The sequence below is a fragment of the Ictalurus furcatus genome, chromosome 15 (assembly GCF_023375685.1).
Source record: "Ictalurus furcatus strain D&B chromosome 15, Billie_1.0, whole genome shotgun sequence".
In the NCBI taxonomy this organism is placed as follows: domain Eukaryota; kingdom Metazoa; phylum Chordata; class Actinopteri; order Siluriformes; family Ictaluridae; genus Ictalurus; species Ictalurus furcatus.
In genome coordinates, this window is record NC_071269.1 from 16232298 (window position 1) to 16259634 (window position 27337).

The following is a 27337-nucleotide window of genomic DNA, read 5'->3' on the forward strand; positions in this document are numbered from 1 at the left end:
GTAAGTACATAGTGACTAATGGGAAAAATACCAGGTACAAATGAAATAATGCATATTTAAACATGTATATATCTGACAGAAAAGGGGTTGTAAGCACAGATAACAAATATTCCTTAAGGGTTGTAATGATTAATATTAAATCAACATTCCCCTGATTATATATGTAGCAGTAATGCCTGTCCAGATAAAGTAGTGTGGTATACATGGTGCTTTTTCAGATTAGATACCATGTTCAATGTACATTTTCAGCTTGCAAGGTATGTACCAAGTATTTTCCTAAATGAAGTGTGACTAATTGTCCTTCTGTGCAAACGTGAATGTCCAACATGTACCAAAAATATATATGTAATCACCACATACTGTATTTATTCATTAAATACTAGGTAGTTACTGTTCTTTAAAATTAAATGCAGCCAAATCAGAAATACAGGAAAAGGTTAGTGATCGTCCAGTGTCTCGTTATACTGCTTTCCTTTACAGGTGTAAGCCATTACAGCACTAAAACCCTTTACACAGAGCTACCACTCCCACTTACTCAGGTTTCATTTACTATACATGTGCTGGTAGGGAGGAATCTTTGTGATACTGAGGAGAAGGCCCAGGGCATTAGGATGTACATTTCTCTGTATAAGAAGCTAGAATGACTGCCCCAGCACCTCAAAAGAAGCTTGACGGAAGTCGAATGAATGCTCCATACTGGACCCTGGTGACAAAGGCACCTTGAGCAGGGATTTTCTCTCTTTTGCTGTCTCTAATTCCCCCTCTCCTTAGAGAAGGAGCACACTATGCTCAGCATGGCTAAGAAGGAGGCCCAAGCTTGAGAGTCATTTCATATTTCTCAAAATTTCCCTAAGAGCAAAAGGAAGGTGTGAAGCAGTACATTTATGAAGGGATACAGCTCTGATTGGAGCTGAAGTACCTGTTATCTGTCGTCAGTGAGTATTGAGAGACTATAAGTAGAAAAATTCAATATACCTCAGTTCATTTGGCCGAGCAAAGCCGAGTGAGTGGAAAGACAAAAAGAAGGGAGGTAAATGGGAGACAAATCTGATTGTTCTGTGCATTTCTACATCAGAGATGGCAGCTGAAGCCAGCTGAGGTACGCTGGCCCAGAATAGCACCATCCACTCTCATCCTGTATCAATCAGCCAGGTATTCCTATCAATTCTTCTCTCCATCTCACTCACAAGCCAGCGGCTAGGGGTCTACATGTCTTTCTAGGATTGCTATGGCACTGCAGCATGAGTGGTGGGAAGTGGGAGGTGGGCAGTGAGGAGTAAAACCTAGCTAACCTGATTGAATTTCACAGCAAAAAAGAACATAGCGGTGGTTGAGAGGCGTAGAAAAGGTCCACATCAATCTCTCTGTGGCTATATGTAGTGCACTGGAGTGCTGCTGGCCTGGTCAGTACTGAGTGGATGGTAGAGAAAGGGCAGATATGATAAGATATACAAAGTATTTACACAACACTGTGATAGCATCTGATAAAAAACAATCCCTCTCCAGAGCATCTTCTACAACCACAATTATACTGCACTCCTATTTTACAGACAGATTAAATAATATTTTAATGTGCAAACAAACACACATACACACACACAGAGTTCAACTCTGCCATTTATTTAAGGCTTTCCTCTGTAGGCTGTTCCTATTCGCCGTGACTAGTTAGGATTAAGCACAGGTCTATTGGCTCCAGATTTTCCTGGGACCAATTGTGGCTTGTGCGATATAATTCCCCAAAACAGGAGCTTACACTCATGACCTGGATGTCTTGTATCCGGAGTGGATCAAAGAGTGTCAGAACAGACAGGAGTGAAAGTGAAAACAGCCCTGCGCCTGTCTCTGTAGAGCATATGGATTGAGCATATGGATCTACTACTCATGCCATTTTTCTATATAAAACTTCTATCCAGTGTAATGCAATAGAAGGAAAACCAAGCATGCTTTTTGTAATAGAGGCATGTGGTACAAGCAACTTAAGCTGCCATATATTAAAGAATACTATGCCAAAAGGTCATAAGATAAATTTGAAATGTAACAAAGAAAATCTTTGAACATGTTTAAAGCTAGTTTGATTTCTCGTTTTTGGCTTCTTTCTATGTATTTTAGAGATATTCTCACCATTTTTAATAGCTACAGTATGTATAGCAACAAATAATTTCTTACAGTATTTAAGTATGTTTTCTACTTTACTTGAGTGTAAATTTTTCTGTCAATTTGACTTCACTTTTACTTCACAAATTGCTACTTTTTCCCTGACACATTTCACCAGATGTATTTTGAAAATGTAACATTTTAATATGTATTTTTAAAAAACCACAACACACACTTTTGACGATTACTTCTGTCCAGATTGCATAAAAGTTTACCCGAAATCACTGGTTGAAAAAGATTAATGGCACATTACTGTGTTTTTTGGGGGGGTTTTTTGGGGGGTTTTTTTTTTGTTTTTTTTTTACCTCATCAGAGGAAATACCATAGACCACTGTGGTAAGAAAGTTGTTCAAATGGATATTGCTATTATTTTTGGTCTGTCAACCTCTCTTCCCATTTCTAAAATAGCTGTAACATTGAATATTTATATATACTGTAGATGAGACATGTATTTATATCTCTGCCATATACATATAGATCCATCCATCTTTCCATCCATACATTTTCTGTACCACTTATCCTACACAGGGTCATGGGGAGCCTGGAACCTATCCCAGGAACTCTGGGCATGAGGCGGGGGATATCCTGGACTGGTGCCAACCCATTGCAGGGCACAATTGCACACACACTCACACACCCATTCACACGCTAGAGACAATTTGGAAATGCCATTAAGCCTACAACATGTCACTGGACTGGGGGAGGAAACCGGAGTACCCAGAGGAAACCTCCAAAGCACAGGGAAAACATGCAAACTCTGCACACACAGGGCAGAGACACCATATACATATAAACCATACCATATTTTTCATACCCAATAGTTCTTTCATACTTACTTAAGTATGCATAATATTGCATAATATCAACTATTTTAAAACTTATACTCAAACAGTGTATTTTTTTAATACGATACTTTCCTCATATTTTATTTGAAACATTACTCTGTAATTTATTGAAGTATGACTACTGACTACTTTACATATCATTACTGTGGATGAGAATTTTTTTATTCCTCAGACTGACTGGATAACGACTTGTCACTACAGATGGATATTAGCTTAAATCTCCATCTGGTGGTAGTTGTGTAGTCATGTTTTTAGAGCAGTGAGGGGAAAGACAGGTAGTCATGTTATAAGACACAAAACCCTGTGGTTAGTCAAATATGGATCACTTCCTATTATTTGTCCTTTGGGGCTGTAAATCAGATCATGAGAAAGAAGAATGACTCAGTGACAGTGGCTGGTGATGAACAGAAGATAAGAGAAGAAAACTTGAGCTAGAGGTCAAAACACTGCCAAAACACTACCCCCTCACTCTATCACTACACCATGTCTGTCTGTCTTTTTTGTAGGCTGCACCCCCTCCCTTCCAATCTTCTCCCGCTGTCTCTCTCCCTCTGACATCTGGATACTGTGTCAGCGCAGCTGTGTTCAAGTGGGTTGACATTCAGGCCACGGGGTCTGCCAAAAGCCAAGAGGGTCAGACACCTTCCCCACTACAAAAGGAGTGATTCTAGAAGCCTGGCATCTCCATCTGAGTTTGTTCCAGCCATCAACCCAACTCATGCACACACACTCAGAGAATCACTGCTTAATCACTGCTTCTTTTTTAAAATATATGACTGTGGATGTTTTATCACTTCTTCAGCAAACAAACCTGATAAATCTGATTAAATCATCATTTTCTATATGATGATATTATTTAGACAGAAGACTAAAGGCAAGTTGTTAGCACTAATGTTTGCCCACTTGTCTAATTTGCATCAGTTACCATAAAAACACAAAAGGACCACATGCTTCTTGAAGAGCATTTCAGTGACAGGAAATTTGTGCCAAATTTGGCAGGGAGATCAACATGATCTGTATGATGCCAACTGGAACATTGTTTGGTAAACAAATCAACTCCCAACTGTTATTATTAAATCCTGTGATGAAAATATGAGGTATATACTGTATAGTACTTGGGTATAATGTAATATCACTAACTTTCTCTGTGGCCTAAGCCAGGGGCTTTGCCTAAACAAGAATTTTATTTTAATTAAAAGTGAATCCTAACACTATGGCAACACAAACACTGAAAAACACTGGAAAGAACAGTGCTCCAGGGGAAAAAAAGGTACTTTTTCATTCACAAAATATAATGAAATACATCTTTGGAGACCCCGACAGAGTGTGTCATCTGCGTAAGCTATATGGAGTGGTGGCTCTGCCGGGAAATTAGTTTTTAAATGGAAATGTTAATTTTTAAATCACATTTCAGTCAAATAAATAAAAGTGTATTTTTTTTTTTGTGAATTTCCGGCCAGTTTGTACAGAATTGTGTATTTATATACAGTATTCGAGACATATTTTACTATTGTTTGTTATAAAAGTACAACACCCTGACCGCATATATGCAATTTTCTATAATTATTTTCAAATCAAAGTTGGTTTAATTCAACTCCAGAAACTTAAACAATGTAATTATTGTCATTCTACTGGTATGTGAGAGATGTAAAGAGGCAGGAAATTCCTGAATATAAAGAGAAATAAAGTGGTTTGGAATCTATTTTGCTTGAGAAATGTAAAAAAAAAAAAAAAAAAAAAAAAAGGCAAATGATCGAAAGGGACAGCTGCAGTTTAATTGCGGTATGTGATAATCACGACAGTCTGCAAAGTTCTTTCCCTACATGCTCGACATCACATAACATGAAATAAAATCCCTTTAACATCATAGGCTAGCAGTCAAAGCAGATTATAGGAAATAGTGTACCACCTAATAAATTTGTCATCTTTAATTATAAACTGTGTTAGGTTGTATACTGTAACGAAAAACAGTGCTGTTTCGATACAATGCAGAACTATAGTGGTATCAAAGAAATCACACAGCTGAGGTAAGCTGCCATGTTTTCCATTTCTTTTTTTCTTTTTTCTTTTTTCTTTTTTCTTGATTGATAAATGTTGCTGGTGTAAAAGGACTTCCCAGGAGAGCACGAGGGATCCACTCTGATATGCAACAAATTTTATAAGGAGCAGCGGTGGGCTTGAAAGTGGTGGGAAGAAACAATCTCAGCCAAGAGCTGGAGTGAGAAATCCATCAGGAATGCACTCCTTCTCGTTTCATCCCCCTCCCCTTGTCCACCACAGCTGTTGCTATAACTCTACTGTAGTTTCCCTCTTCACTGTTTCAGTTATTTATGTGAGGAGGGGTTGTAGCACGGATGAGATTTAAGAGAGATCTGTTTAGTGATGGTAAATGGTTCACTTGCACCATTAATGTTTAGTGGTAGACACACAAAGCCCTTTCATAAAACAGTGACAAGCTGTAATTTCTGTTTCTTTCTACCCAAAAATGAAGGAATGACCTATCAACTTTTTATTTCTCCTTTAGTTTCAGAGTCTCTTTTTCTGTACTAATGTTAACTGCTGTTTAACAGCATTCATTAGTGATTAAAACGTGTGATAATGAACAAAATACCAGGCCATATTTCTGTTTTCTCAGCAGGTCACTGACTGAGATAAGACTGAAAGTCCTAGTGGATTTTTCTACTATTTGTATTATTTAAAATGAACTTCTATTTCCGGTATCATTGTCACATCTGTGCAGATTCACAAATAAAGGAACATTTACTATGGTCTCATTGTGAGAGCCGTCTTAGTTCCCCACAGACTTAATAATATAAATATCAATAATTATCTGGTTCTGCTCACTTTCCTCACATACTGAGGTTCTTGTGAGTTAATTCTCTTGACATCTTATTACATAGTGTTTTCACAAAGTGATATTCACCTTGCAGGCATGGGCACAGGATTAGAAACTTGGAAAGAGAGGTTGTGTACCTGTACTCGAGCCTCTGTGAGTTTAGTCCTCTGAGCCAGCTCCTCTCGGGTGTAGATGTCAGGGTAGTGTGTCCTTTCGAAGGCCTTCTCCAGCTCCTCCAGCTGCTCAGCGGTGAATGTGGTTCGACTGCGTCTCTGCTTCCTCTTCAGCGGCAAGTCTGGCTCCGAATCCACATCTGAGCCTTCATCTACACGACTCCCTGATATTGCCAAAAAGGAGCAAAACTGAGTCATTGTAAAGTTCAAATCAAAGTGGGAATTATAAATACTATGTAATACCCACACATAACTCAAGTCTTTTATTCATAAACAATTTCATGTCAGTTTTCACATCAGTGGGAGAAAGGAGGGAGAATGAGTGACAAGGAAATAAAAATAAAAATAACATGACTTTCAAGCAAATATGAACACACTGTTCGCTTATTTATATGAAAAAAATAAAGCTTTCATAAATGCAATTCTGTGGGAGGACAAATCCTAACTGGCCCCGAGGCGATGATGGAGTGCTGGGGGAGTTAATCTTAGCAGACCACCTTAGCAAGCCACTATTGTTCTGCACTGAAACAAAACTGGAACTGCCTTAATATCCATAGTATTTTATTATGTTGTGTCTTTAAATCAGGTGCACAATATATCATCACTGTTTTTAAAATGCAGACAGCAGATTATCTTCGGCACTACAGCTATCCATGTCAATTACAGATAACACACCATTGCTGCTTAGTGGCTCAGTGCAGGAATGTTTTCAAATTACTAGAGAATTAGATTAAATCCATCACCTAATAGAGGGGAAATATGTGTAGGGGATAACTGAAGCAGGGAATGGATGCACAAAAATGGCCATTACTGTGTGTGGAAGAATGAGCATACGTGTTTAATTTTTGCAAACATTTTAAATTTCACAGTACGTTTATATGTTTATTAATGTAATGTATGGAAATGTAGATCATTTGTATAAAATGAAATAAAATCTAACCATATTACCCTTGTTTTTTGTTGTTGTTGTTGTTGTTGTTTTAAATCTTCTTCTAAATTCTCATCAGGCCCACCAACAGTCCCCTCATACAGATAAAAGATCAATCTACTTTTTGCTTTATTCCTTAAGTCACATCAAGAGCCTTCACCCATTCCACATTAATGAAATGATAAAGATAGGCTCTAAGAGTTTTTCTGCCTTGAGTTTATTCCTTATTTATTTCCAGTTTGGGCAGCGCTGGGCTGATCCTCTAAAAATCCCCCTGGCAGCATCAGGGGCCCACTGCTGCAGATGCAGGCCTTAATCTAGGCCATGACTTCCCCACAAATTTAAGCCATTCCACATTAGGAACGGCTGAACCCCAGCTCCTCATTGGCCAGTGCTGCCAGGGACTTCCAAGCCGGCTTCCTCTGAGAAGGAGGCTGATTTTGGAGAAGGTGGAACAGGCTATGACCTGCTATATAGCAAGTGAACCTGCTACTCATCCGGTCTCCAATACTCAGCCCTGAGCCTAGATCTCATCACTCACACTCTTACTCTCTCAAGATTGACACCTACATATTAATGACAGTTATTAGTTTTATCACTCTTTGTGGTGGTATTTGGTTTGGAAATGCCCAGCAGGAGGATGCTTCAGACAGAGGGCTAGATTAGGGTTTACGGGAGCTAGCTTCAGGCAATATTATTGGAGAATGATAGAGTTTAATTACTCTGGGACATGATAGCTGACATGAACTGATAGCTCTGACCCCCATCTGACCTGTTCTACTCAGTGTTTGTGTCCTGGTTGGAATGACAGATCCAATGTCAAGGATAAAAATTCGAATGAGAGCAGTGAAAACCAGCTGAAGCTGTTTAAAGCTGTTAAAGCAACCTTTTTGAAATTTACACTAAATCCAGCCCTTGCAGCCTATCAGTATGAAGTGGCCTGGCTGTTCTGGATGAATATGCTCAATAGGAATTTGTGAGGTATATCAGCACTAATGATGACAGCAGCTCATGTTCTCTTGTGCTATGATTCAGGACATGTGCTGCCAGAGGAGACAGCAAAGAGTTGAAGGTTGAGCAGTGAAGGTAAATACAAATATCACAGCAAAACAGATGTTTATCTTATGAAAGATAAGAGAGTTATAACTGTTAATTATCAAGGAGTCAGTCAGAGTAAGCAAAATATAAGACATTAAGCCATGCACTATGGCTCTCCGGTATCCTTGGTTTATAACCCTGGCTAACTCCTTATGCTCATACATGAGAACATGCTTTAGACAAATGACAAAAGTGATTCTGATATCTTTCTTGCTAAAAAGATTGAAGCTATATACAGTGGAGTCCAAATGTTTGACCACAATGAAAATCTGGGATTTTTGAATATTCAATATTTAACAATTAAATGTAAGCCAATTTTTGATATTGACCATATTATCTCCTGTAACAAAAAGTAGAAAAGGTCAGAATCAAGGATCATCAGATTTTACACAAACTTGTGGATTCTATGCCCATTCTAGTGCACACTGTCATTAAATTCATGTAAATAATTTATTAGCGTATTTATTCATGTAAATATTTCTAAGATTCTACTTTTTACTGAAGTTGTAGCTGATAATATCGTTTGTAATGAAAAAATCTATTATTAACTTAGAAAAGAATGCAAAAGGGAAGCATTTTCTCTAACTGTCACAGACTTTTGAGCTAGTTGTATATATTCTGCTATTGGTTGACATGATACTGATGCAGTCAAAATAGCATTTGCCCCAGATTATGGAATTCTTATGCGTTCTGTTTGTTTTTTGTTTTTTATGTATAGGGGAAAAAATGAAAAAGTCCAAACCCAGCCTAAATAAAAGTGCATTTAAAAGAAAAAAGCTAAATGAAAGCAAAGCCTTCAAAGTGGCTCCAACTTCAGGCCAGCACCACAGTTTAATTAAACAAGGAATTACGGGATTACATAGAGACTCTCATTACAGGCCACTTGAGGAGTCTTCTGGTGGCTGTCTTTTTGTCTCCCAGAGCTCACGCTGCACAGTTCTCAACGGATTACATGTGGCCGTAGGACATGAGGCCGCATTAATTAAATCAATTCCTCTGCCTTTTCTCTTTACAAAGATTCATTTCCCCCCAAGTGCCAACTCCTCTGAAAGTCTGGGGTAAAAATATACTCATATACAAACAGCGCTGTACATGTAGCAAATATCCCTTTGTTGATTTTAGGGAAGATTGCGACAAAGCAGTTTGGCTATAAGTTGCCATAGCAATACTCAAGGCCAGAGCAGAGGTCCATAGATCACCTTCCAAAGGCACCTTCTGAACCCTAGGGGTGGCTGCAGCTTTCATTTCAGAGACAGCATGGAATTTATTTATGCTTTCCTACATGCTGTTGGATTTCAGACGGGGGGGAAGAAAATCCACCAATATCTAGCCTTGCTTTGCATCACCAACCCACATACTGTAGTTATCTGGGCAGATTCAGCCTCACTCAGAGATTGGTCCTCTTAACGTTTCTGATTACCATTCTCAACTACCCCCCTACAAACTGCCCACCCACCCAAATACCACCCTGTTTTTTTTTTCTCTCCACCAGCTGCTGAATAAATAAAAGCTGAAGAGATAAATCTAAGCAGTGCATTTCGAGAGGCCAGAAGCTTGAGAGAGAGGTGCATGCATGACTGATGAGTATGAATCCTGCCACATCTCATTCTGCCCTGGTCACAACAATTACAACGTCATTTAGCTGCCACAGCAAATGAGCAACTGGGTCTGCACCACATGATAGAAAGAGAATAAGTTTGAAAGTGTGCTCCAGCTGAAGGTCAGCATCTCTCTTTTTCTATCCCGCACTATAATGAAGATGGGATTATGGTAATGAAACAGATGCTGGCGCAGATACGAAGCCCGAACCTGAACCTCATCTTTGTCTCGGAAAAGAGATCCCGCAATTGGCATGCTAGGTCCCTTCACACAAATGGGCCCATGGCAAGTTCACAGATATGATGAATGTGCTACAGCATAAATGGAAGAGAGTAAAACATATGCTGCCTAGAAGCTCGGCTTTGGTATACTGTAAATTGGACAAGATATATCTGTTTTAAAATTCCAGAGTACTTTTCGAGCTGTTCATCTGTCTCTGTAATAATGAGGAACATCCTAATTATAATAAAATGACGTGATTCTATTTGCAAGTTCAAAGGATGCTGACAAAATGTTCTTGTTTATCATGAAATGAGACCATAATTAAGAAGTATTAAGAAGGCAATATTCCTTAAAGATCCTCCAGAGATTACTATTTTGTCAAATGCCTAATGTTGGCGTGAACCTGGTTGGAAGCCTAGTGAGTGATTAAAAATAATTTAAAATGTGATTTTTTTTTTACATCCTTATTAATTGGAACAAAAAAGTAACTTCACATTAGACTCCCAAAGGACAAAATACAGTATACTATCTTGTTGCATTGGATTTCACAGAACAATTAATCATATAACCAGCAAACATTTTGATTATTGATTCAGCCCTTCAACATCAAGTGAGGTAAAAAAAAAAATTAACAAGAAAAGTAAAAAAAAAAAAAAAAAGTACAGCAATCCTTTCAAAGAATTTTCACTACATAATGTGTGTTATTGAACATCGTCAGCCCTAGGCTGTAGAGCCCGTTAAAAATGGCCGAGTCCAGGATGGTGATTAACTGCTATGGGTGAAGTGTGACTGGGGCCAAAGAGGAGTCATGACCACCCAACACAAGCTCCTCTCTTCTATCTTTCCCATCAACCGCCAGCACCAGTGAAGCAGCAGATGGGATATTCATCATCACAGCCACACTTTCTTCCTCTCAGCCCTCTTTTCACTCTTGCTCTCCTGCAGCCGTTTTTGCCGGCAACTAAAAGGGCCTGAGGAAATGTGGCACTCCACAGCTGCACATTCTTGAAAGGGCATTGCACTTAGCACGGTGGCAAACATTTACACATTTGTCTTCATCAGGCCTGGCAGTCTAAACAACATTATAGCTTGTGTCACACATTAGCCAGGGCACATTATTGCTCTCCTCATTTCCAACAAGCGACGATTAACAAATTAGAGCAATACATTCGGCCTCTCTCAGTCATGGAAAGTAATGAGCCATGGCATATAGGCTCTGTCAATATACTCTATGCACTACATGGACTATTATTTACAATCCAAAGTGATTCTTCAGAAGACCACCCCTGTATTTTAAAGAGCTAATTCTAATGCAATGATTTGTTAAGGAAGAAAACAGATGGGTTTTTTTTTTTCATTCTGTGCAAATTCACAGCGGAGGAAAATCCATTCAAATCACACTCGGCCCTGCCTCACAATAAATATAAACCACCATTATCCATTTCACTTTAAAGAAACTACACCAAAACTGCCACAAAAAAAGCATTCTCATCAACCACTGTAATCCAACTCCAACCTCTCTCCAGTTTCTCTCTTGTTTTCACAGTTGTTCCAGTGTCCTCTTTATAGGTCAGTTGGAGCGCAAGGAAGAGGGAAGAAATACTGTACAAACAGACTATTATAATCTCCTATCTCTGATGTCCATCTGCTACAGAACAGTCCATGTGGCTTGAGGGTTGGATTTAAATCGACCTGTCGATTCTAACATCTGCGCAAAGACTTGAAATGCAGCAGCAGAAGGAGACGGAGGTGCAGACTGACAGAGGGGTTAAAAAAATGTACACATAATAGAAAAACACAAAACAATACATTAGAGTCTGGCTGAAACCAAGATAGGGATTTATACAGAAATTAGGTTTGCTGTACTTTATAAATGCTAAACAATTATGTAAATGGAAATATGTACTGGAAAAGGACACACAGTGTACAGCGAATGATTGAGTTTGTTTCATTTAAATATTTTACTTTGATTTCTTTACCTGCATAAACTATATTTGTTTTTAGTTGTAATTGTATTTAGTTTCATATTTTGAAAAAACTTCTACAGTATAGCTAATTTTTTAAGACAAGCTAGCAAACTGCAATGCCAGTGTGTTTAGAGGTGACACTTCTTCTACCCAGTGTCCATTCCTTTCATTCCATGGGATAAAAGCACATCCTCAAAAAAAGAAGAAGTTGTATAAGAAAACAGAAAAAAAGAAGAAAAGGGGGGAAGGTTCTATAATCAGCCAGCTCCCACAACAAACAATTAGCTCTCTTTTCTTTCTGTTGCTGTGCACAAAAAAGTTTGGAGGGGAAAAGGGGAAAATGTGAAGGAGAGGTGATGGGTGATGCTCTTTTATAGGTCTTGTCATGTGCTTGAAGGCTCAGTGGTCTTTTTGTCCATTGCCTGTGTGTGTGAGTGTGCTCACCTTAAACAACAGAGAGCCTCGGGGGCCTCCCTGGCCTTTCAGGCCCAATAGAGGCAGCACCTTAGGGGACCATTTAAGCCTGAAAAGAGGGCTGAAAACCCTGCACAGCTCTGTGGGGCATCAATAAATGCTGACATATTGACTTTCTGTGCCCAAGCGCCACTGGAAAGTGCTGCCTGCATATTAATCCATTAAGGGGTTGGGGAGAGGGCCGGCACCATGGGGAGAGGGGGGGGGGAGTGGCCAAGGATGGTTTGTGTCTCTTAGGTTTTGAATGTCCTGGAATGTGCCAGCCGCATGTTTGGTCTACAACAAGGTTAAGAAATGCATCGTAATCTAGAAAACTTTGAGTAAAGTCATCTGTGTCTGGCTTGAGTCATAGTAACACATAAGAGACAGATTTTTTTTGCTTTGGTTGCATAGCCTCTTGACATTTCATCACCATATTTTAAGTGCACATAAAAATGTCTGAGCGCCTTGTCTGTCCCTGCTCTGAAATTTAAATCTATGCACTAAGAATCAAATTTCTTAATATTGCTTCAGGCCATATGAGGTGATGGTAGAATTGCCTTTTGCTTGCTACATGAAAAGTGGACTCCATTGAGAAATGCTGAGGCAGACAACAAAAAACGGAGAAAGTTGTAATTCGGTTTCTACCTGCCAGCATTGTTCAGACTGCAGGTGAAAGGCAGGTGTCCATTTACACCAGCCTCATTCGCTCTTTTTTAATATTGAATTCATTTCCTGGGATATGGATCTTGATAATTGAGGTCAAAAGCAATCAAAATGGTGGAATTTAATCACATTTCTAAAGGAGGAAGAGATTCAGAAGAAAATCAGACCTTTAAACTTGCATGGCTTAATTGAATTCCACTTTAATACATTCTTTAGAAAAGAGCTTACTTGCACAGTTAGAACAGCACCACAAGAAAGGATTTCTCTGTGGAGAATGTAATGTATCATTTATATTATATAAATTTATTTAGTATGTTTACAAATACTCCTGGACTGGAGATAAGAAAATCAGTGCCAACATGTTTACTTCAAACACACTGCAGGCGAAATTCCAGGGAGTTTCCTGAACCTGAAGCTTTTTGGATAATCATTACAATTTTAAACTGATAATAACTATTTAAAAAAAAAAAAAAAAAACATTTGTCTTGAAGGCATTATTTCTTAGAAAGTCTTTATCTGCACATTCCAATAACTGCAGCATTTGTGAATCTCTCTCAGAGATAAACAAAAAAGTGCTGACTGTCAGCTCTACCAGTGATTTAGCTTTAAGATTTAAAAATAAATCTAAATACATAGATGCAGGCACCAAGTGGATAGCCTGAGGCTTAAATCAAACACTTTTTTCTTTTAAATTAAATGTATAACCTTTTTTAAAGCAGATCAATAAACACAACAATGCCATTTGGCCTCAATGAACCTCCTTAGAGATTATAGTGCTTTAAAGTGCGTTATAATGTGGCCTTATAGTTTCTTTCCTTTTTTTTCCTTTTTTTTAAATGCATGAAACTAAGAAGAGGTTTCTTTTCTGAGATCTAGAGATCAGCATTTGAATATAAATTCAATATTATTATTTAGTCAATATTACTAACACAGCATACTAAATACCTATATTATCTAAGCACTGCTATAAACCATCTGTGAAATCAAATTCAATCTTTCTTAGTCAAACATTGAACAAAAAAATTACAACACTTACTGCTTTAATACTAAGGGGTATTTCAGAGCAGTTATTCAAAATGGTGACACAAATGAGGGAGAAAATCAGTGTAAAAATAGCCTGAGCCCATTTTGAAGCTGCATGGGGAGATGGGAGCAGGTCCTAACTGTCCTCCTCCTCTCACAGTGCCCAACGCTTTCACGTTTTAAAATGGTGGAAAAAATCTGAGCACATTTCTGATTTGTAACACTCTAGGAACATGTTTATTGTCTTTGTGTGAGTGCACAACGTATAAATAAGACTAATGAAGAGTCTTGGGGTGAGGCTGCTGAAGAGCATAAAATGGGAAATTTTATGGCCTTAACTAGCATGGGCTGATGCTGATTTTTAAGCTATTGGACTATGGTGTTAGCTGCTAATCATAGGACTGATGCGGGACAAATGTCTCTCCACTTAATTAGTGCTAGACATTACATGGGCCATGCTTCCACTGTCATCTCAATCGGGCTGAAATTTTAGCCTTTGCAAACTGGAGGCATGCAAAGTCGGACATCTTCTTTATGAATAATAATTTTTTTAAAAACCTTTAGGGCAGAGCTACACAAATTAGAGACACTTCTCATTGAGAACAGGTCTGAAAATCTTCTTTCAGTTGCCATCTTCCATCTTTTCTAAGCATTTGGCTTTGGTCTATTTTAATTTTAACCATAATGGTGCAATGATTTGTCTGTTGTCATTTTAATGGAATTGTGAAAAATAAATACTCATTTCTTAAAAAACAAACATTCAATTTTGCATGCACTAAATGATTATGTTGGTTGTGGAAAAAACATGGCATACAATATTTTCAGCATTTTTGTAAGATGAGAACTGTATCTTTGCAATAAATGTAGCCTGAGGCCTCAATTTAACTTGTCTCTGCTGTAATAACCATCAATATCAGCAAATTTCCACAGCTTTGGAGACTCATGCACACAGATGATCCAAAAGCAAACACTCTTTAATCAACACCTATTTGTCTAATCAACAAATGTATTTTTTACAACATCTTAAACAACTGTAGTTATTTCACAGCTTGTATTTAGTGAGGTGTGGTTACAAGTAATTGCCAGCAAGAAAAGTGTTTATGTGCTGTCAGCTTATAAAACCAACACAGGGCAAGAGAATGTCAAGCACTGTCAATGCCAATGTCAAGCACTGACAATTTCTTTTCCAAACAAACATATAAAATAAAAATAAATGGAAGTTGATTAACTGTTTATGCAACTTATTTAGCCAAATCTTTGGAGTTTATCAGCATAGAGGTCTACATGAAGTTATAAATAGGTTTGTGAAAATTATAAAAAATTACAAAAGTATTGTTGCCTGGACACATTGTTGTGTCTAGATGTTGATACATGCAAACACCTAAATGGTATTTGCAAAAAATCATCCTGGGTCAATTCAAATTTTATTTAGAATTTAAGAATGCTAAAAAAAAATTTTGGTACTGAATTTTCATAGTGTTCACATAATGTAATTTTCCATAATCTGGATATGGAGATAATGGCATAATCTTGCCACGATCACCTAGCAATTTCATCTTTTCTTTGTTAAATCTGTTTACATAATATCCAAAAAGTAGCACATGTCAGGGTGAATAGATTGCCGTCCCCTCCACCATGTCCTACAGAACACAATTCGTGTGAAAGTGTGGGCCAGAAAAGTCACAAATCACAACACCCATTCTTCTTAAGCCACAGCACATTACACACACAAGGACTCTTTTGTTTTTGGGTACGTTTTCTTGTTTGTTATAATTACTCAGACCTGAAGACATGTCTTTCTAATGTTGTTGGTCAATAAAAACAAAGTGCATGCTTAATATATTGCAAAATATCTGTACAGTAAAACACACAGATGGTAATTGACCAACATCCCTCCTACTATTTAATTCCCACCAATAACTCCTAGACTCTTTAATTCCCACCAGTAACATTTTAATGACCTCCCACCTTTGTTTATTCAAAAATATATACTTTTGCCTGAATATAATCTAAAGACATAATTAGTAATGTACACACTTACAACGCAAAATTTCAATTTTATTTTGGCTGTTAATACTTTCCATATAGTAAAGATTACTTCAGCTTAAATTAGAATATCTAATAGTTTCACGAGAGAAGCAGCTTTGACAAGCAGCATACAAACATTTTGAAACCTTTAAACCTTTCTGCAGCAGTCAAAGAAATGCAAATCCTAACTTGCATTAAGACAACATCCAATGCTACAAAAAGCCAATTCCAAGTCACTCACTTGGAAAACAGTCTGTTTTAGGGTCTTTAAAAAAGGGTTGACCCTTTTCTTTTTGGACTTGAGATTACCATACTTCTCCCAGGCCTGTGACACCTGCTGCCCACTGTGGGCGTGCAGAACACAGACTTTTACTTCAAGCAGTCTAAAGACTGCGGTTCAGCGTATTGACCAAGGGCAAGAGTGCCCAGCTTGGAGCCCTCCTACCGCAGATGTACATTAATGGAGGAAATATACTGATCCCTGCAGCTGAAAGAAAAGGCTCTCCTTTTAACATGCTGTTGTCTGACTTGATCATGTCAGTTTGATAGAGCCCATTCAAAGTTATTCATGCACCCACCTTTGAGGAACAATGGCAGCCAGTTTATAAACTGTCTCCCTGCTTGCCTAAAGGCTTTGGGGTCTTTTGTTTCACTCCGCTTAATAAACTTTTGGAGGAGTTAATCAACCTGCTTGAATGGTCAATGTGGAAAAGCCAAAAGACACCAAACAAGAGAGTTTCCCCTTTCTTTCTTTCTTTCTCTCTCTCTCTCTCTCTCTCACTCTCTCATTTAGAGTGACTGTATTTAAGTGGAGACTGTGGAGGCTGTGAGACAACAGAATGAACTTTGCTCAAACAAATGGTTGGAACATTGAAAGAACAAAAGTGGTTTTAGAAAAGAATAGAAGAATGTTGACTTTTTCATTTCTTTAAGATGAAAAAAAAAACACTTTTTTTCCACCAACAATAACTTTAGCTATCATTTGCGATTATAAGCTATTTTAAACTAAACCATTGTTTAGGCTTCTGATTTTAAATTCAATCTGGTCTTATGGAAAATAATAAATTGCTCAGTAGACTAACAGATTTCTACACTGACTGACATTTTAGAGCGCTAAGTAAAATACAGTTTTAAAATGTGCATGACTGTCACAGAAAGGAGTAAATGTAAATGGGTTCATTTTAAATTGTTGAAGTGTTTGCAGTGGATTACTCGCACTTTGTTCTTGACAGGAAAATGACATCCAGGTAAATTATTTACACATTTAAATATTCCTTGAGCGTCGTGTTCAGTAGTGCTAGGGAAGTGCTTGTGATGGAGGTTGCTGTTTCAATTTCCCTACACGCAGCTTTGTAAACAAAGATGATCTATTCGAAATGTACAGGCTAAATGCTACTTTTCACTCAGAGACACGCTTGGGTTTTTATAGCTGCCCTGAAGCAGCGCTTCGCCTGGTCAGTCTTGTGGAAGAAGTGCCTTTTGTTAGCTGATCAGCGTCCCATCGGCTCTCCACACAAAACTCTCGGCATTTTGTCGGCGAAAATGAAAGCAGGATTAACGACTGGCTACTGAACACTCCATGGCAAAGGAGCGGGCCTCGACCCACCCCCGTCCCTCACCCTCATCCCATTAAAAAAAAAAAAACCTTCCCACTTTGGTAACTCCTCTTTTTGGTATATTTGTATTCCCAAAGAGACCATTAATGCCGATAGAAAGTGAAACGAACAATAGGCTAACAAAAAAAAAAATCAACAAGTTTTCCGAGTGCTGCAAAGCTGGCTTCCATCCTGTCTCTTGGCTTAATATAGGCTACTGGCTAATTAACAAATTACCACCCACTCTTTTTTAAGGCACCACAATTGTCTCAGTGATGTTAAAACGACCGCATAATTAGCTGACAGTAACAATAAACCTGGCCAATTTGCTTCATTATTTGCTTCATTATTCCTATTGATTGTTTTAATTGCTGTTTTCTTTACAATATCGAATATTCTCGATATGTAATGGCGCTTGTTCTTGGAGCTCAGCAGAGGTAAACAGATAGCTTTTATTTGATAAAAAGAGATAGCTTTTATTTGGCTCGGGTCAGCAAGAGTTCTCTGGGATGCCAGTTTTATGGTTCCGCATCCAGCACTGAAGGTGGCTGGGCGATCAAAACCACTTTTGTGCCACTACATAGGAAGCCCGAAGGCCAACACTTTTATTGCTGTCAGCAGGAGTTTCCCTTGTCGTTTGTTCATTTTGGTCTTCTGATCTAGCAAGACGTGGTGCACAGCGCGGTGCCAGTCTGCATGAAGTGTTTCCGGCCCGTTCCTTCTGAGCCATCAGCCTTCAAAATACACTCATATCAATTACTGCATACATTCGAGCTGAAACGTTTAGGTAAATAGGCCTTGTTCATGAGTGGTCAAGTATTTTGTGCTTAACATTATTTGAGACGTAAAATACCCGTAAACCCATGCCGAATGACTCTATTGCATTTTTTTTTTTAAATAAAATAATAAATGAATAAAATTCGCTATTTTTTAAAAACCGTTTTCGTTCAGATTGCACCCAATCTCACATAACAAGAAATATTTTAATTAATAGACGGACAGGTTTGAAGGGAGTACTGGCACTCTGTAATATGATGAACTCTCATTGTCGTGGTGTCACCACAAGTGTTTCTGATAAGCAAAAGCGCCCAAGGATCAAAAGACTTTAAGCCTCTCGATTTCCCCCAAGCCACATCCAACCTTCTCCACAACCTAACGTCTATTTCCGTCCCTCTCTCGTGCCTTTGAATATAAACGCATAAGGAGTTTTTGCGGTAAACACAGGATCTGCCCTAGGTGAAACGGCCTGCAGACCTGGTTAAAATATGTGATCCAACTTATATAATATTGCATTATGCAGTGATGAGTGGGTCTCTCGAAATTGATGTAGTTAGTTTTATTATTAACACCAGCTGCTTTCTGTAAAATGTAGGCTATGAAATACATTACGCTCGTGCTCCTGGAGTGAAAGTGATCTATGTCGTCCAATAAACAGTGAAAAGATTTTTTTTTTTTTTTTTTAAGCAGATATTATCAATTAATGAATAAATATTTGAACTACCGAACTACATCTAAAATATGAGCTGATTTATTTATTTATTTATTTATTTATTTTAAAAGATGGACATTTATTAAGCTTACCAAGTAGGTCTATTAACCAAGCACAAATCAGCATTTTTGTCAGATGAAAAAGAATCTGAAGCTGTTTCAGAAGAATACAGAAAAATACACCGTTAGGAAAACAATAAGAGAAACTGCGTGTGTGATGTTCTCCAGGCGAACACACACAATGCTGCAACCTAAACTAAGAAGATGTTCCAGTTCACAATGATGGTCACTTTTGCTGGTTTGACTAATTTGGTCCGTTCCACGAATTACGCAACTTGGTTTCTCTGGATTTAGGGAGTCAGTTTTATTCTGGCTGAGCCCTATTTCCCTGCAAAGAGCACCACTAAAATTAAACGGCATGTAAATCATTTATTCTGCAAACGGTTGCGGTTCCGGTTAATCAGTTCTAAATAGTGTCCTTTTTAACCATGATCTTTTAACCTTGATCTCTTATCTATTATTATTATTATTATTATTATTATTATTATTATTATTATTGTTGTTGTTGTTGTTGTTGTTGTTATTATTATTCCTGATGCTTGTTATCCTGTTTATAAATTCATTTTAGGCTGGACTATATATTTCCCAACACCAGAATTCCAGTGAAAAGTGATGGGAGGCAGCGCGGTGAGGTTAATCCGAGTTTAATACACTGATGCTCAGCACAGGAGCGCGGCTCTGATGATTGTGTTATCTCTTCCCAACATTTCGGTCTCCCTCAATTTGAACCCAGCCCAGTAGCTGCGAGAAAGTGCAAATGGAGTGACTCTCTGTGCCTGAGGAAAAAAGGTTATTAATAGCGAAATAACTTCCCCATACTTTCACTAAACCTCTGTCTGTCACCATTTCGGGTAGATTTGTTTGAAGTGCTCTCCTTCTCCCTTTTTTTATTTAAAAAAAATTATTTAGGAAACCTGCTGCTAGTAATTGTATATTTTTTTTCTAAAAACAGGACTATTGGAGTATTTGACTGGTTACTGTCTTAATCGTGCGCTTTGATTTGTTATTAATGACAACACAAATGTAAGTTTGCATTTTACTACGATTTTTAATTAAAACTATTGCACTGGACGCGTTTTACTTGCAGTCTTAGGCCTATGTGTGATTCCAAAACTCGTTTACTTTTTTCCCTTTAATTAAGCCTATTTCCTTCTCTACCGCACACATAGCCAACATGGTAGCTTAAGTCATTGAACAGAGACAAGTTTTGTCTCTCTATCGTTTGTGTAAAGAAGAGGTTTTTACTCTATATCACCAAAATTAATCGACTGATATTGCAGACTTCTGGCTATCTACTGGTGTCTATATTTGTAGTCCAGTCCAAGAGATAAGGATCATATTCAGATTAATGTTTCCCTGCGTAAAACTTGGCAAACAAATAACCAATCAGTCGGATTTATTATCAGAATATAATCAACAGAATTAATTTCTTGGTACTTAATGCTGAAAACTCACATCCTGCATTCTACCTATAACTGATGGTTACGAGTAGGAGTAGAAAATTTCATGTAAATGCGGAGTAATTAGGTTACAACGAGCAGTAGATCTGCTGTGCTTTGATTAAACGTAGGACTAAATAAGAGTTACCACTGATTACCAGTGTATGCTTAGACTTGTCTCTCCATATGTTATACGGATTCGTTTGGAGTGTCTATCACTTTCCATTCCTTCCAGCATCCGCTAAAGCAATTGGAAAGTACAATAAAACAAAATAAATCAAATATCTATATGAAACCCTAACAACTACGCGAGAAGCTAAAATCTCATGAATTTGTGCCCAAGGCTAGCCGGCGAGGAGCGTTTAGAGATGAAAGTGGAGAGAAATAAAAGGCTCAATTTAAGCTGCTTTAAACCCCTTCATCGTAACGTTTGTGCCGAGTGCTGGGGAGTGAAGGAGCTAAATACACTGCGCACTGTGCCTGTGAGCTATTACACCCCTGCCCAGTATCCGCACATTCACAACACAGTTTCCATTACCAGCTCTAATAAGTCTTGACGTTATTAAATGCCAGCAGGATGATAGAGTGAAACAAGACCAAAGATGAATATTTTTTTTAAGGTTTGGAATAAAGCACTGTGTGCTGAGGCTTTGCGTTCATGTGCCACCGTGACAGCTAAGCATGAGAAAATAATCTCCCGCAAATAAACTGGAGACAAACTGTTCAAAGGCCGTGGTGTTAAAACGCAAAATATATGCTATATATGCTAAATTAATAAGTGAATATAAACTCTAAGCCAACAATTTATATATATATATATATATATATATATATATATATATATATATATATATATATATATATATATATATATACTTAAACATATATAAACTCTCATGCTGGGAGAAACAAAAATAATGCTGCAAAATGAACTGGGAAATAATCGACACGGTCATCATGTTGTCTTGATAATTTGCTGGTGTCTGGCTGCCCCTACTATACTACCTTACTTAATGGTATGTCAAAATACAACGGCCTATACCATGTACTATGAGGCAGTAAACATTTTTTTGTATGTAATACAATATTACCACCATCAGTAAAAAAAATGTGCTGTTGTTGTTTAATAGCCTATTATTTTTGAACAAACATACTTTGGCTCTTGTACCTATAGGCTATGTTAATTCATGAGAGAGGGCTCATGAGTTAAGTCGGATTTTTTGGGGACGGATGAAAAAAACAATAATTTTGCGCATACCAAAGTTCTAGCATGACGCTCCAGCACAGGTTACCATAGTTACTGCGGGTGGCATTCTATGTTCACCTAGTCTGCTATTTATTAGGGAGGAATGGAGTTTAGGACGCAGCCTTAAATATGCAATAAATCTGAAACTCCAGCGGCAAGCTTGGAAAACGCTGCCTAATCGTCTACATGCAGGGTTAGGTGAAAACACCCACAATATCTCCGGGGAAAAAAATACCCAAACAAGACTCAACACCCAAAATGCAACAGTTAAAGAAAAAAAAACAACACAATAGCATCATGCGCATTTTCAAGTGAGAATCAAATATTTTGCACTCTCCCAATCTTATTATTTTCCAGCAGCAGATTCCATAAAATTACAAAACTATCTATCAGTGGGGTGTATTGAATAATTCATCTCGCTTTAGTTCTTTTCTTGGTCTTTTGTTTAAAAGTTTTCTCTCCTCCTTTACGGTGTTTTGAATGTGAATGCACGGATCTAGTCCTCTTTTCCACGCCTCGCTTTTGGATCTTTCCTTTGTAACGCAGATTCTTTACTTTCAAGCCTTCAATAGAATCGAGGCTTTTTTTTTTTTTATTTTGGAGTGAAGTTCATCTTCAAGTTTCATGAATGACTGTCACCGTGAAGAAAACCATTTTCTGCGATCGTTTGAACACGGCAAAAAAAAAAAGAAAAAAAGAAAGAAAGAAAAGAAAAGAAAAAAGAAGAAAAAAAACATTGCAAAGCGCGCAAACCCTTAAAAATAGTATGGCAAACCAAGCATATATAGCCTATATACCGGAAACTGTGATGCCTAAATAATCCTAGGAAATAGCTAAAACACGCAAGATCACATTAATACAAATCATACACGCGTAGGTCATGGCGTAAAAAATGCGTTAAGGTGAGAATGAGAGTGACACATGATGGCGTGCACCAGCGCGCAAAGTGGTGAATCTACCGAGGGTAATTGAATTTGATTGCCACATCGGTCATCTGTCAGGCACCAGTTTTCTAGAGAGCGTTTACGCAGCGCCGGAGGAGTCTGTTGTACAAACGCGGCAAGCTCTAAATACCTCCCGTCAAGGCCAATATAAATAATTAAGTAGGCCAGATCAAATGGCGCAATGACAGCTCAACAGCAGGACAAATCTGCAGCGTCGGTCAGACACCGCGCATTAACGCCAATAAGCATGCATTAACCTCATGCACTGTAGAACTCAGGTCCACTGAGTTAAGACCCAGAGAGCTAAACTAAAACAAAATCCTGCAAATTGCCCGCAGTGAATGTAGATGTGTCTCGAATTCTGCACTCAGAAGAGGGGAAAAAAGGATCCAAGGACAAGGTGTTTTTTTTTTTACCTTTGTCACCGAGTATGCCATCAATGCTGTGTTTTGTTTTCTTCTCCCCACTTTCATCTTTTTTATCGCAATCGTCTTCATCTTCTTTCCTGCCAAATCGGGCGCGAAGCACTCGGCTTATCGAGCTCACTTTTAAAAGAAATATATATATATATATATTTAGGGACTATTATTATTATTATTATTATTAATATTAATAATAATAATAATAATAATAATAATAATAATGAAAAACATAGAATTGTTGCATTCAATATCTTGCTAAAGAGGCAAAAATATGTCTTCGCTGTAGAGGTCAGAGGTGTGTGAATATGGTCATGGTATAAAAAGGGTCGCTTACCAGGTGAGGCCTCACCTGAAGGAACTGTGCTTCTGTCACACACCCCGTCCTTCAGCAGTTTGTCGCGTATTTCCCAGCTGAACATGCCGGGATTCTCGCGCTTGTACTCCTCGATTCTTTTCTCCACGTCCGGCGTTGCCACCTGCTTTTAGGATTAAATTGGAATACCAACGATCAAGAAATAAGAAGGAAGTGCAGAGAAGAGGGACATAGGAGACAGAAAGAATGAGTACAAAATTAGTTTCAGTGTTCCACAGTTTAAGGTTAAGAAATATGTGGAATATCTGTGTGAGATATAGGCCTATATTTTAAAAAAAAATACTAAATAATAATAGTAATAATAAAAACTATTATACAACATGAATTTAGCCTTATTTCCATCCATCATTATTGTTGGGCTATTACAGGCCTAATAATATTATTTGTTTTGTATTATTATTATTATTATTATTATTATTATTATTATTATTGCTGTTGTTGTTGTTATGTCCCAGTACCAAGTGATGGACGCAATAATAATGTTTTAATATAGTGTATACAACAACAACAACAACAATAATAATAATCGTAATAATAATAATAATAATAAAATGTTTTGAGCGAGCTACTTACCCTGGGTTTACTCCCCCCTATAGCTCCAGGGCGGATGGATCCTGTCTCCTGATACCTGCACAGGATTTTGGACACGCAGCCGTGGGAGACCCGCAGCTGGCGCGAGATCACGCACGGCCGAATTCCGTGATGCGCCATTTCCACGATCTTATGTCGGATATGATTAGGCAAAGGCCTGCCGTTAATAAAAACCCCGCCAAGCTGATTCACACGCCCTTGACCCAAAGGAGTAGATACTAGGGGAAAAGGTTCAAAAAAAAAAAGGATTAACTTGGACCGAAATTATGGTTCACAAAGAGGCAACTTTTGTCCTCTTAAAAATGTAATCTTATTAGGAAATAATATATGAAAATAAAAGTAGGCAATAAACCAGTGGTTACTGTAGGCTGTTGATAATAACGACACGTTTGTGGAATTTCTTAAATATGCACAACCGCAAATTTTATGTTTCATTATAGACATCCACAATATTTCGTTTTCTAGCTAGTGCGTTTCACTAAATTAAATACAATACACAGTGTAAAATGCGTTTTTTCTGATTTAAAGAAAATAACCTATTTGAAACACATTCATGAAAACCAAAACATGTATTATTATGTAGGCTACTTATTAGAAATGTTTAACAAACTATTATGATAACTGAATAAGCGAGAGTAGGCTGACTATCTAAAAACTACGATAATAAAAAATTTTATAAATTATAAATAATAATAATAATAATAATAATAATAATAATAATAATAATAATAATCTATAAATAAATAAACAAATAAATGTTATATATAGAAATTCCCAAATGAATTATCCAAAAAATCGCCACAAAATTCAGCTGCAACAGTCTTTTTCCTCCATGCTATTTTGTTTTATTAAAATACATTTACCAATATGTTGTCAATAATTTAATAATGCCTGATTTCATAGATATGAGTGGCTCCATGGGCTTTAGGACAAGCTGTAAATATTTGCGGTGTCCGCTTTATTAGCAGTCCTGCTTTACAAATATTGATGTGCAGTTTTGCTTCCACCTGCACCACTTGAACTCTTCAGTAAATCCTGTCTGACATGCCGGATCATTAGCAAGTTTTATTTCAACCACTTGGTCACGTACCATATGCTGGTCACATGGCAATAAATAAATAAATACAAATGGGGTGCTTTTAAATACGCAAACGAATCATAAACAGCATGTCACTAAAATGTTAAGACAAAATAAACGAATACATAAAATAGGCTTTAAAACTAAAGCTAAAATAGTTGGAAAGGGGCGCTCTGAGCATTATTTGATCAAAATAAAAAGTTTGAATCTTAAGTCATATTTGGAGCTAACCCACCTTCTAAGGGGAAGCCGGTGCGGGGATAGTTCTGTCCTGGTGCTGGCCTCATCATCCGAGGTACTGATCCCGGTAAAGACGACATTCTGGTTATATTTAGGAGGCGCAGTACAGGCCGATATTCAAAAACTGGTGTCCACACTCGATGATCAGTGCTGTTTTGTAGACAGGAGATCCGAATCAAAAGCAAAACAAAACAGCAACAACAACAAAAAAACTGTTATCCAACCAAAGCGCGGAATGAATTTTAAAACTCCTAAACTGATTTTGTTTATTAAAAAAAAAAAAAAAAAAAAAAAAAAAAAAAAAAAAAAAAAGAAGAAGAAGAAGAAGAAGAAAAAAAGAGAAAAAAAGGATTAACGCTTCTCCTGATTTGTGGAGAGGGGCATGAGGAAAAATCACAACTGCCAACCTAATGTCGAGTGCTGGAGTGAGGAAGGAGGGGGAGCAACTCCTTAACTCTCTTTAAGTGGACAAAGGTTACTTAATTTCTTCGCAGTGTTTTCTGCAAAGGTCCGGCAGGTTTTGATGACAAAGTGTGCGCAGAGCTCGAGTAGTAGTTTAAGTGGACAACTTTTTGGCGCACGGTGCAGGAGGGAGGCTCGCGCGCGCCAATAGGCTCCCTCAGCTTTCTTTTATTTTAGGGGCGCAGCCGAGCTTTAATGGACCAATCAGAGCGCGGCGAAGCAGCCGCTCAGGCACTCACACTTTTCATTCACTCCACACCACCGCTCGTGAATAGAAAACAAACAAAACACCACACTGCTCAGCTTCCTTTTCATAACAGCACCAGCGGGACAAGACAAACACAATGTTTTAGTCAACACTGCAAACATGCCTGATCTCTGCTCAGATATCATTTTCAGCCCAGTGGTTATGACACACAGATGTGGATCACTTGCATACATCTAACACCGTATGAGTTTACAGAAATAAAGCAATATAGAGCAATATATCTACAAGCACAAAGCCCAAAAGCATACATTTTGCTTAATTTCAGAGTCACAGAGTAGTATATGTAATATAACAATACATAGTTGTTTAAAATGAATAGATAAATAAATAAATAAAAATAGTAGATGAATCTAGTTTACAGATGTTGGGTTATTTTAAGCAGCCTACTTTTATCCAATGTTGTTCAAGTGTGTCGAAGACTGGTTTCCAGCAGGATTAGACTATGTTTCCTTTAGTGATGATCGAAGAGGAGTAAATGCATCTATCTAACTCCAGAAAAAAGTTTACTGGGTATCCTACTATCCAACTCCTTATAATATAGTGGCGTGATGGGCGTGATGGTTAGTAGTGGCTTGAATGCTTACCTCTGTGCATATTTAGAAATATAGCGTGTACTACACGGTAACAGGTGCACAGTGTTGCCATGCTTAGGCTATTAGTTTTTCTATATCGCTTTCTAACAGGTTAAAGGTCACACAGGTTGAAGGAAAACATGTCGGGCAATTTGCATTAATAGCTCTGTATGGTAAATAGTCTTATTGCTATTTCCCTTGGTTTTTTAGAAACATGTTAACCGAACAGAGTATTTGACCTGATCCGTGTAGCAGTCTGACATTTAATGATTTAATAATGACAGTAGAATGTCGCTGACATCCAGGTAACTATAACCTGATCATGGATAATGGCTAACACTTTCCTGAAAGTGTAAAATATTATCCTATTGAACATAGGCTATTAAATAGTCATACAACTTTTATTAAATAACTAAACAATTCATGGTTTAAAAAAATCATTTAAGCCGGTTGTTTCTTAGCCTAATTCATTATTAATACACATTTCACAATAAGGTTCACACATGCCAAGTCCCTGTCTGTTCTTCATCTATCGTTCAAATTCTGTAATGATTTAAAATATATATA

The 27337-nt window shown here is 37.7% G+C and overlaps 1 protein-coding gene across 3 annotated transcripts in view; it reads right to left on the reverse strand.

Annotated features, from left to right (window-relative positions):
* Positions 1-26425, reverse strand: part of pax7b (paired box 7b) — a 46933-nt gene extending 20508 nt beyond the window's left edge. The window contains exons 1-5 of one of the 3 annotated variants that reach the window (XM_053643257.1): positions 25464-26425; positions 24133-24368; positions 23521-23662; positions 23181-23309; positions 5973-6172 (exon numbers count right to left, since the gene is read on the reverse strand). In XM_053643257.1, coding sequence (XP_053499232.1) covers positions 5973-6172; positions 23181-23309; positions 23521-23662; positions 24133-24368; positions 25464-25548 — 792 coding nt within the window. In that variant the 5' untranslated portion in view covers positions 25549-26425. Of the gene's footprint in view, positions 1-5972; positions 6173-23180; positions 23310-23520; positions 23666-24132; positions 24369-25463 lie in introns of all 3 variants that reach the window. The other 2 variants (XM_053643258.1, XM_053643256.1) reach the window with 2 other exon arrangements.
* Positions 26426-27337: the final 912 nt, after the last annotated feature.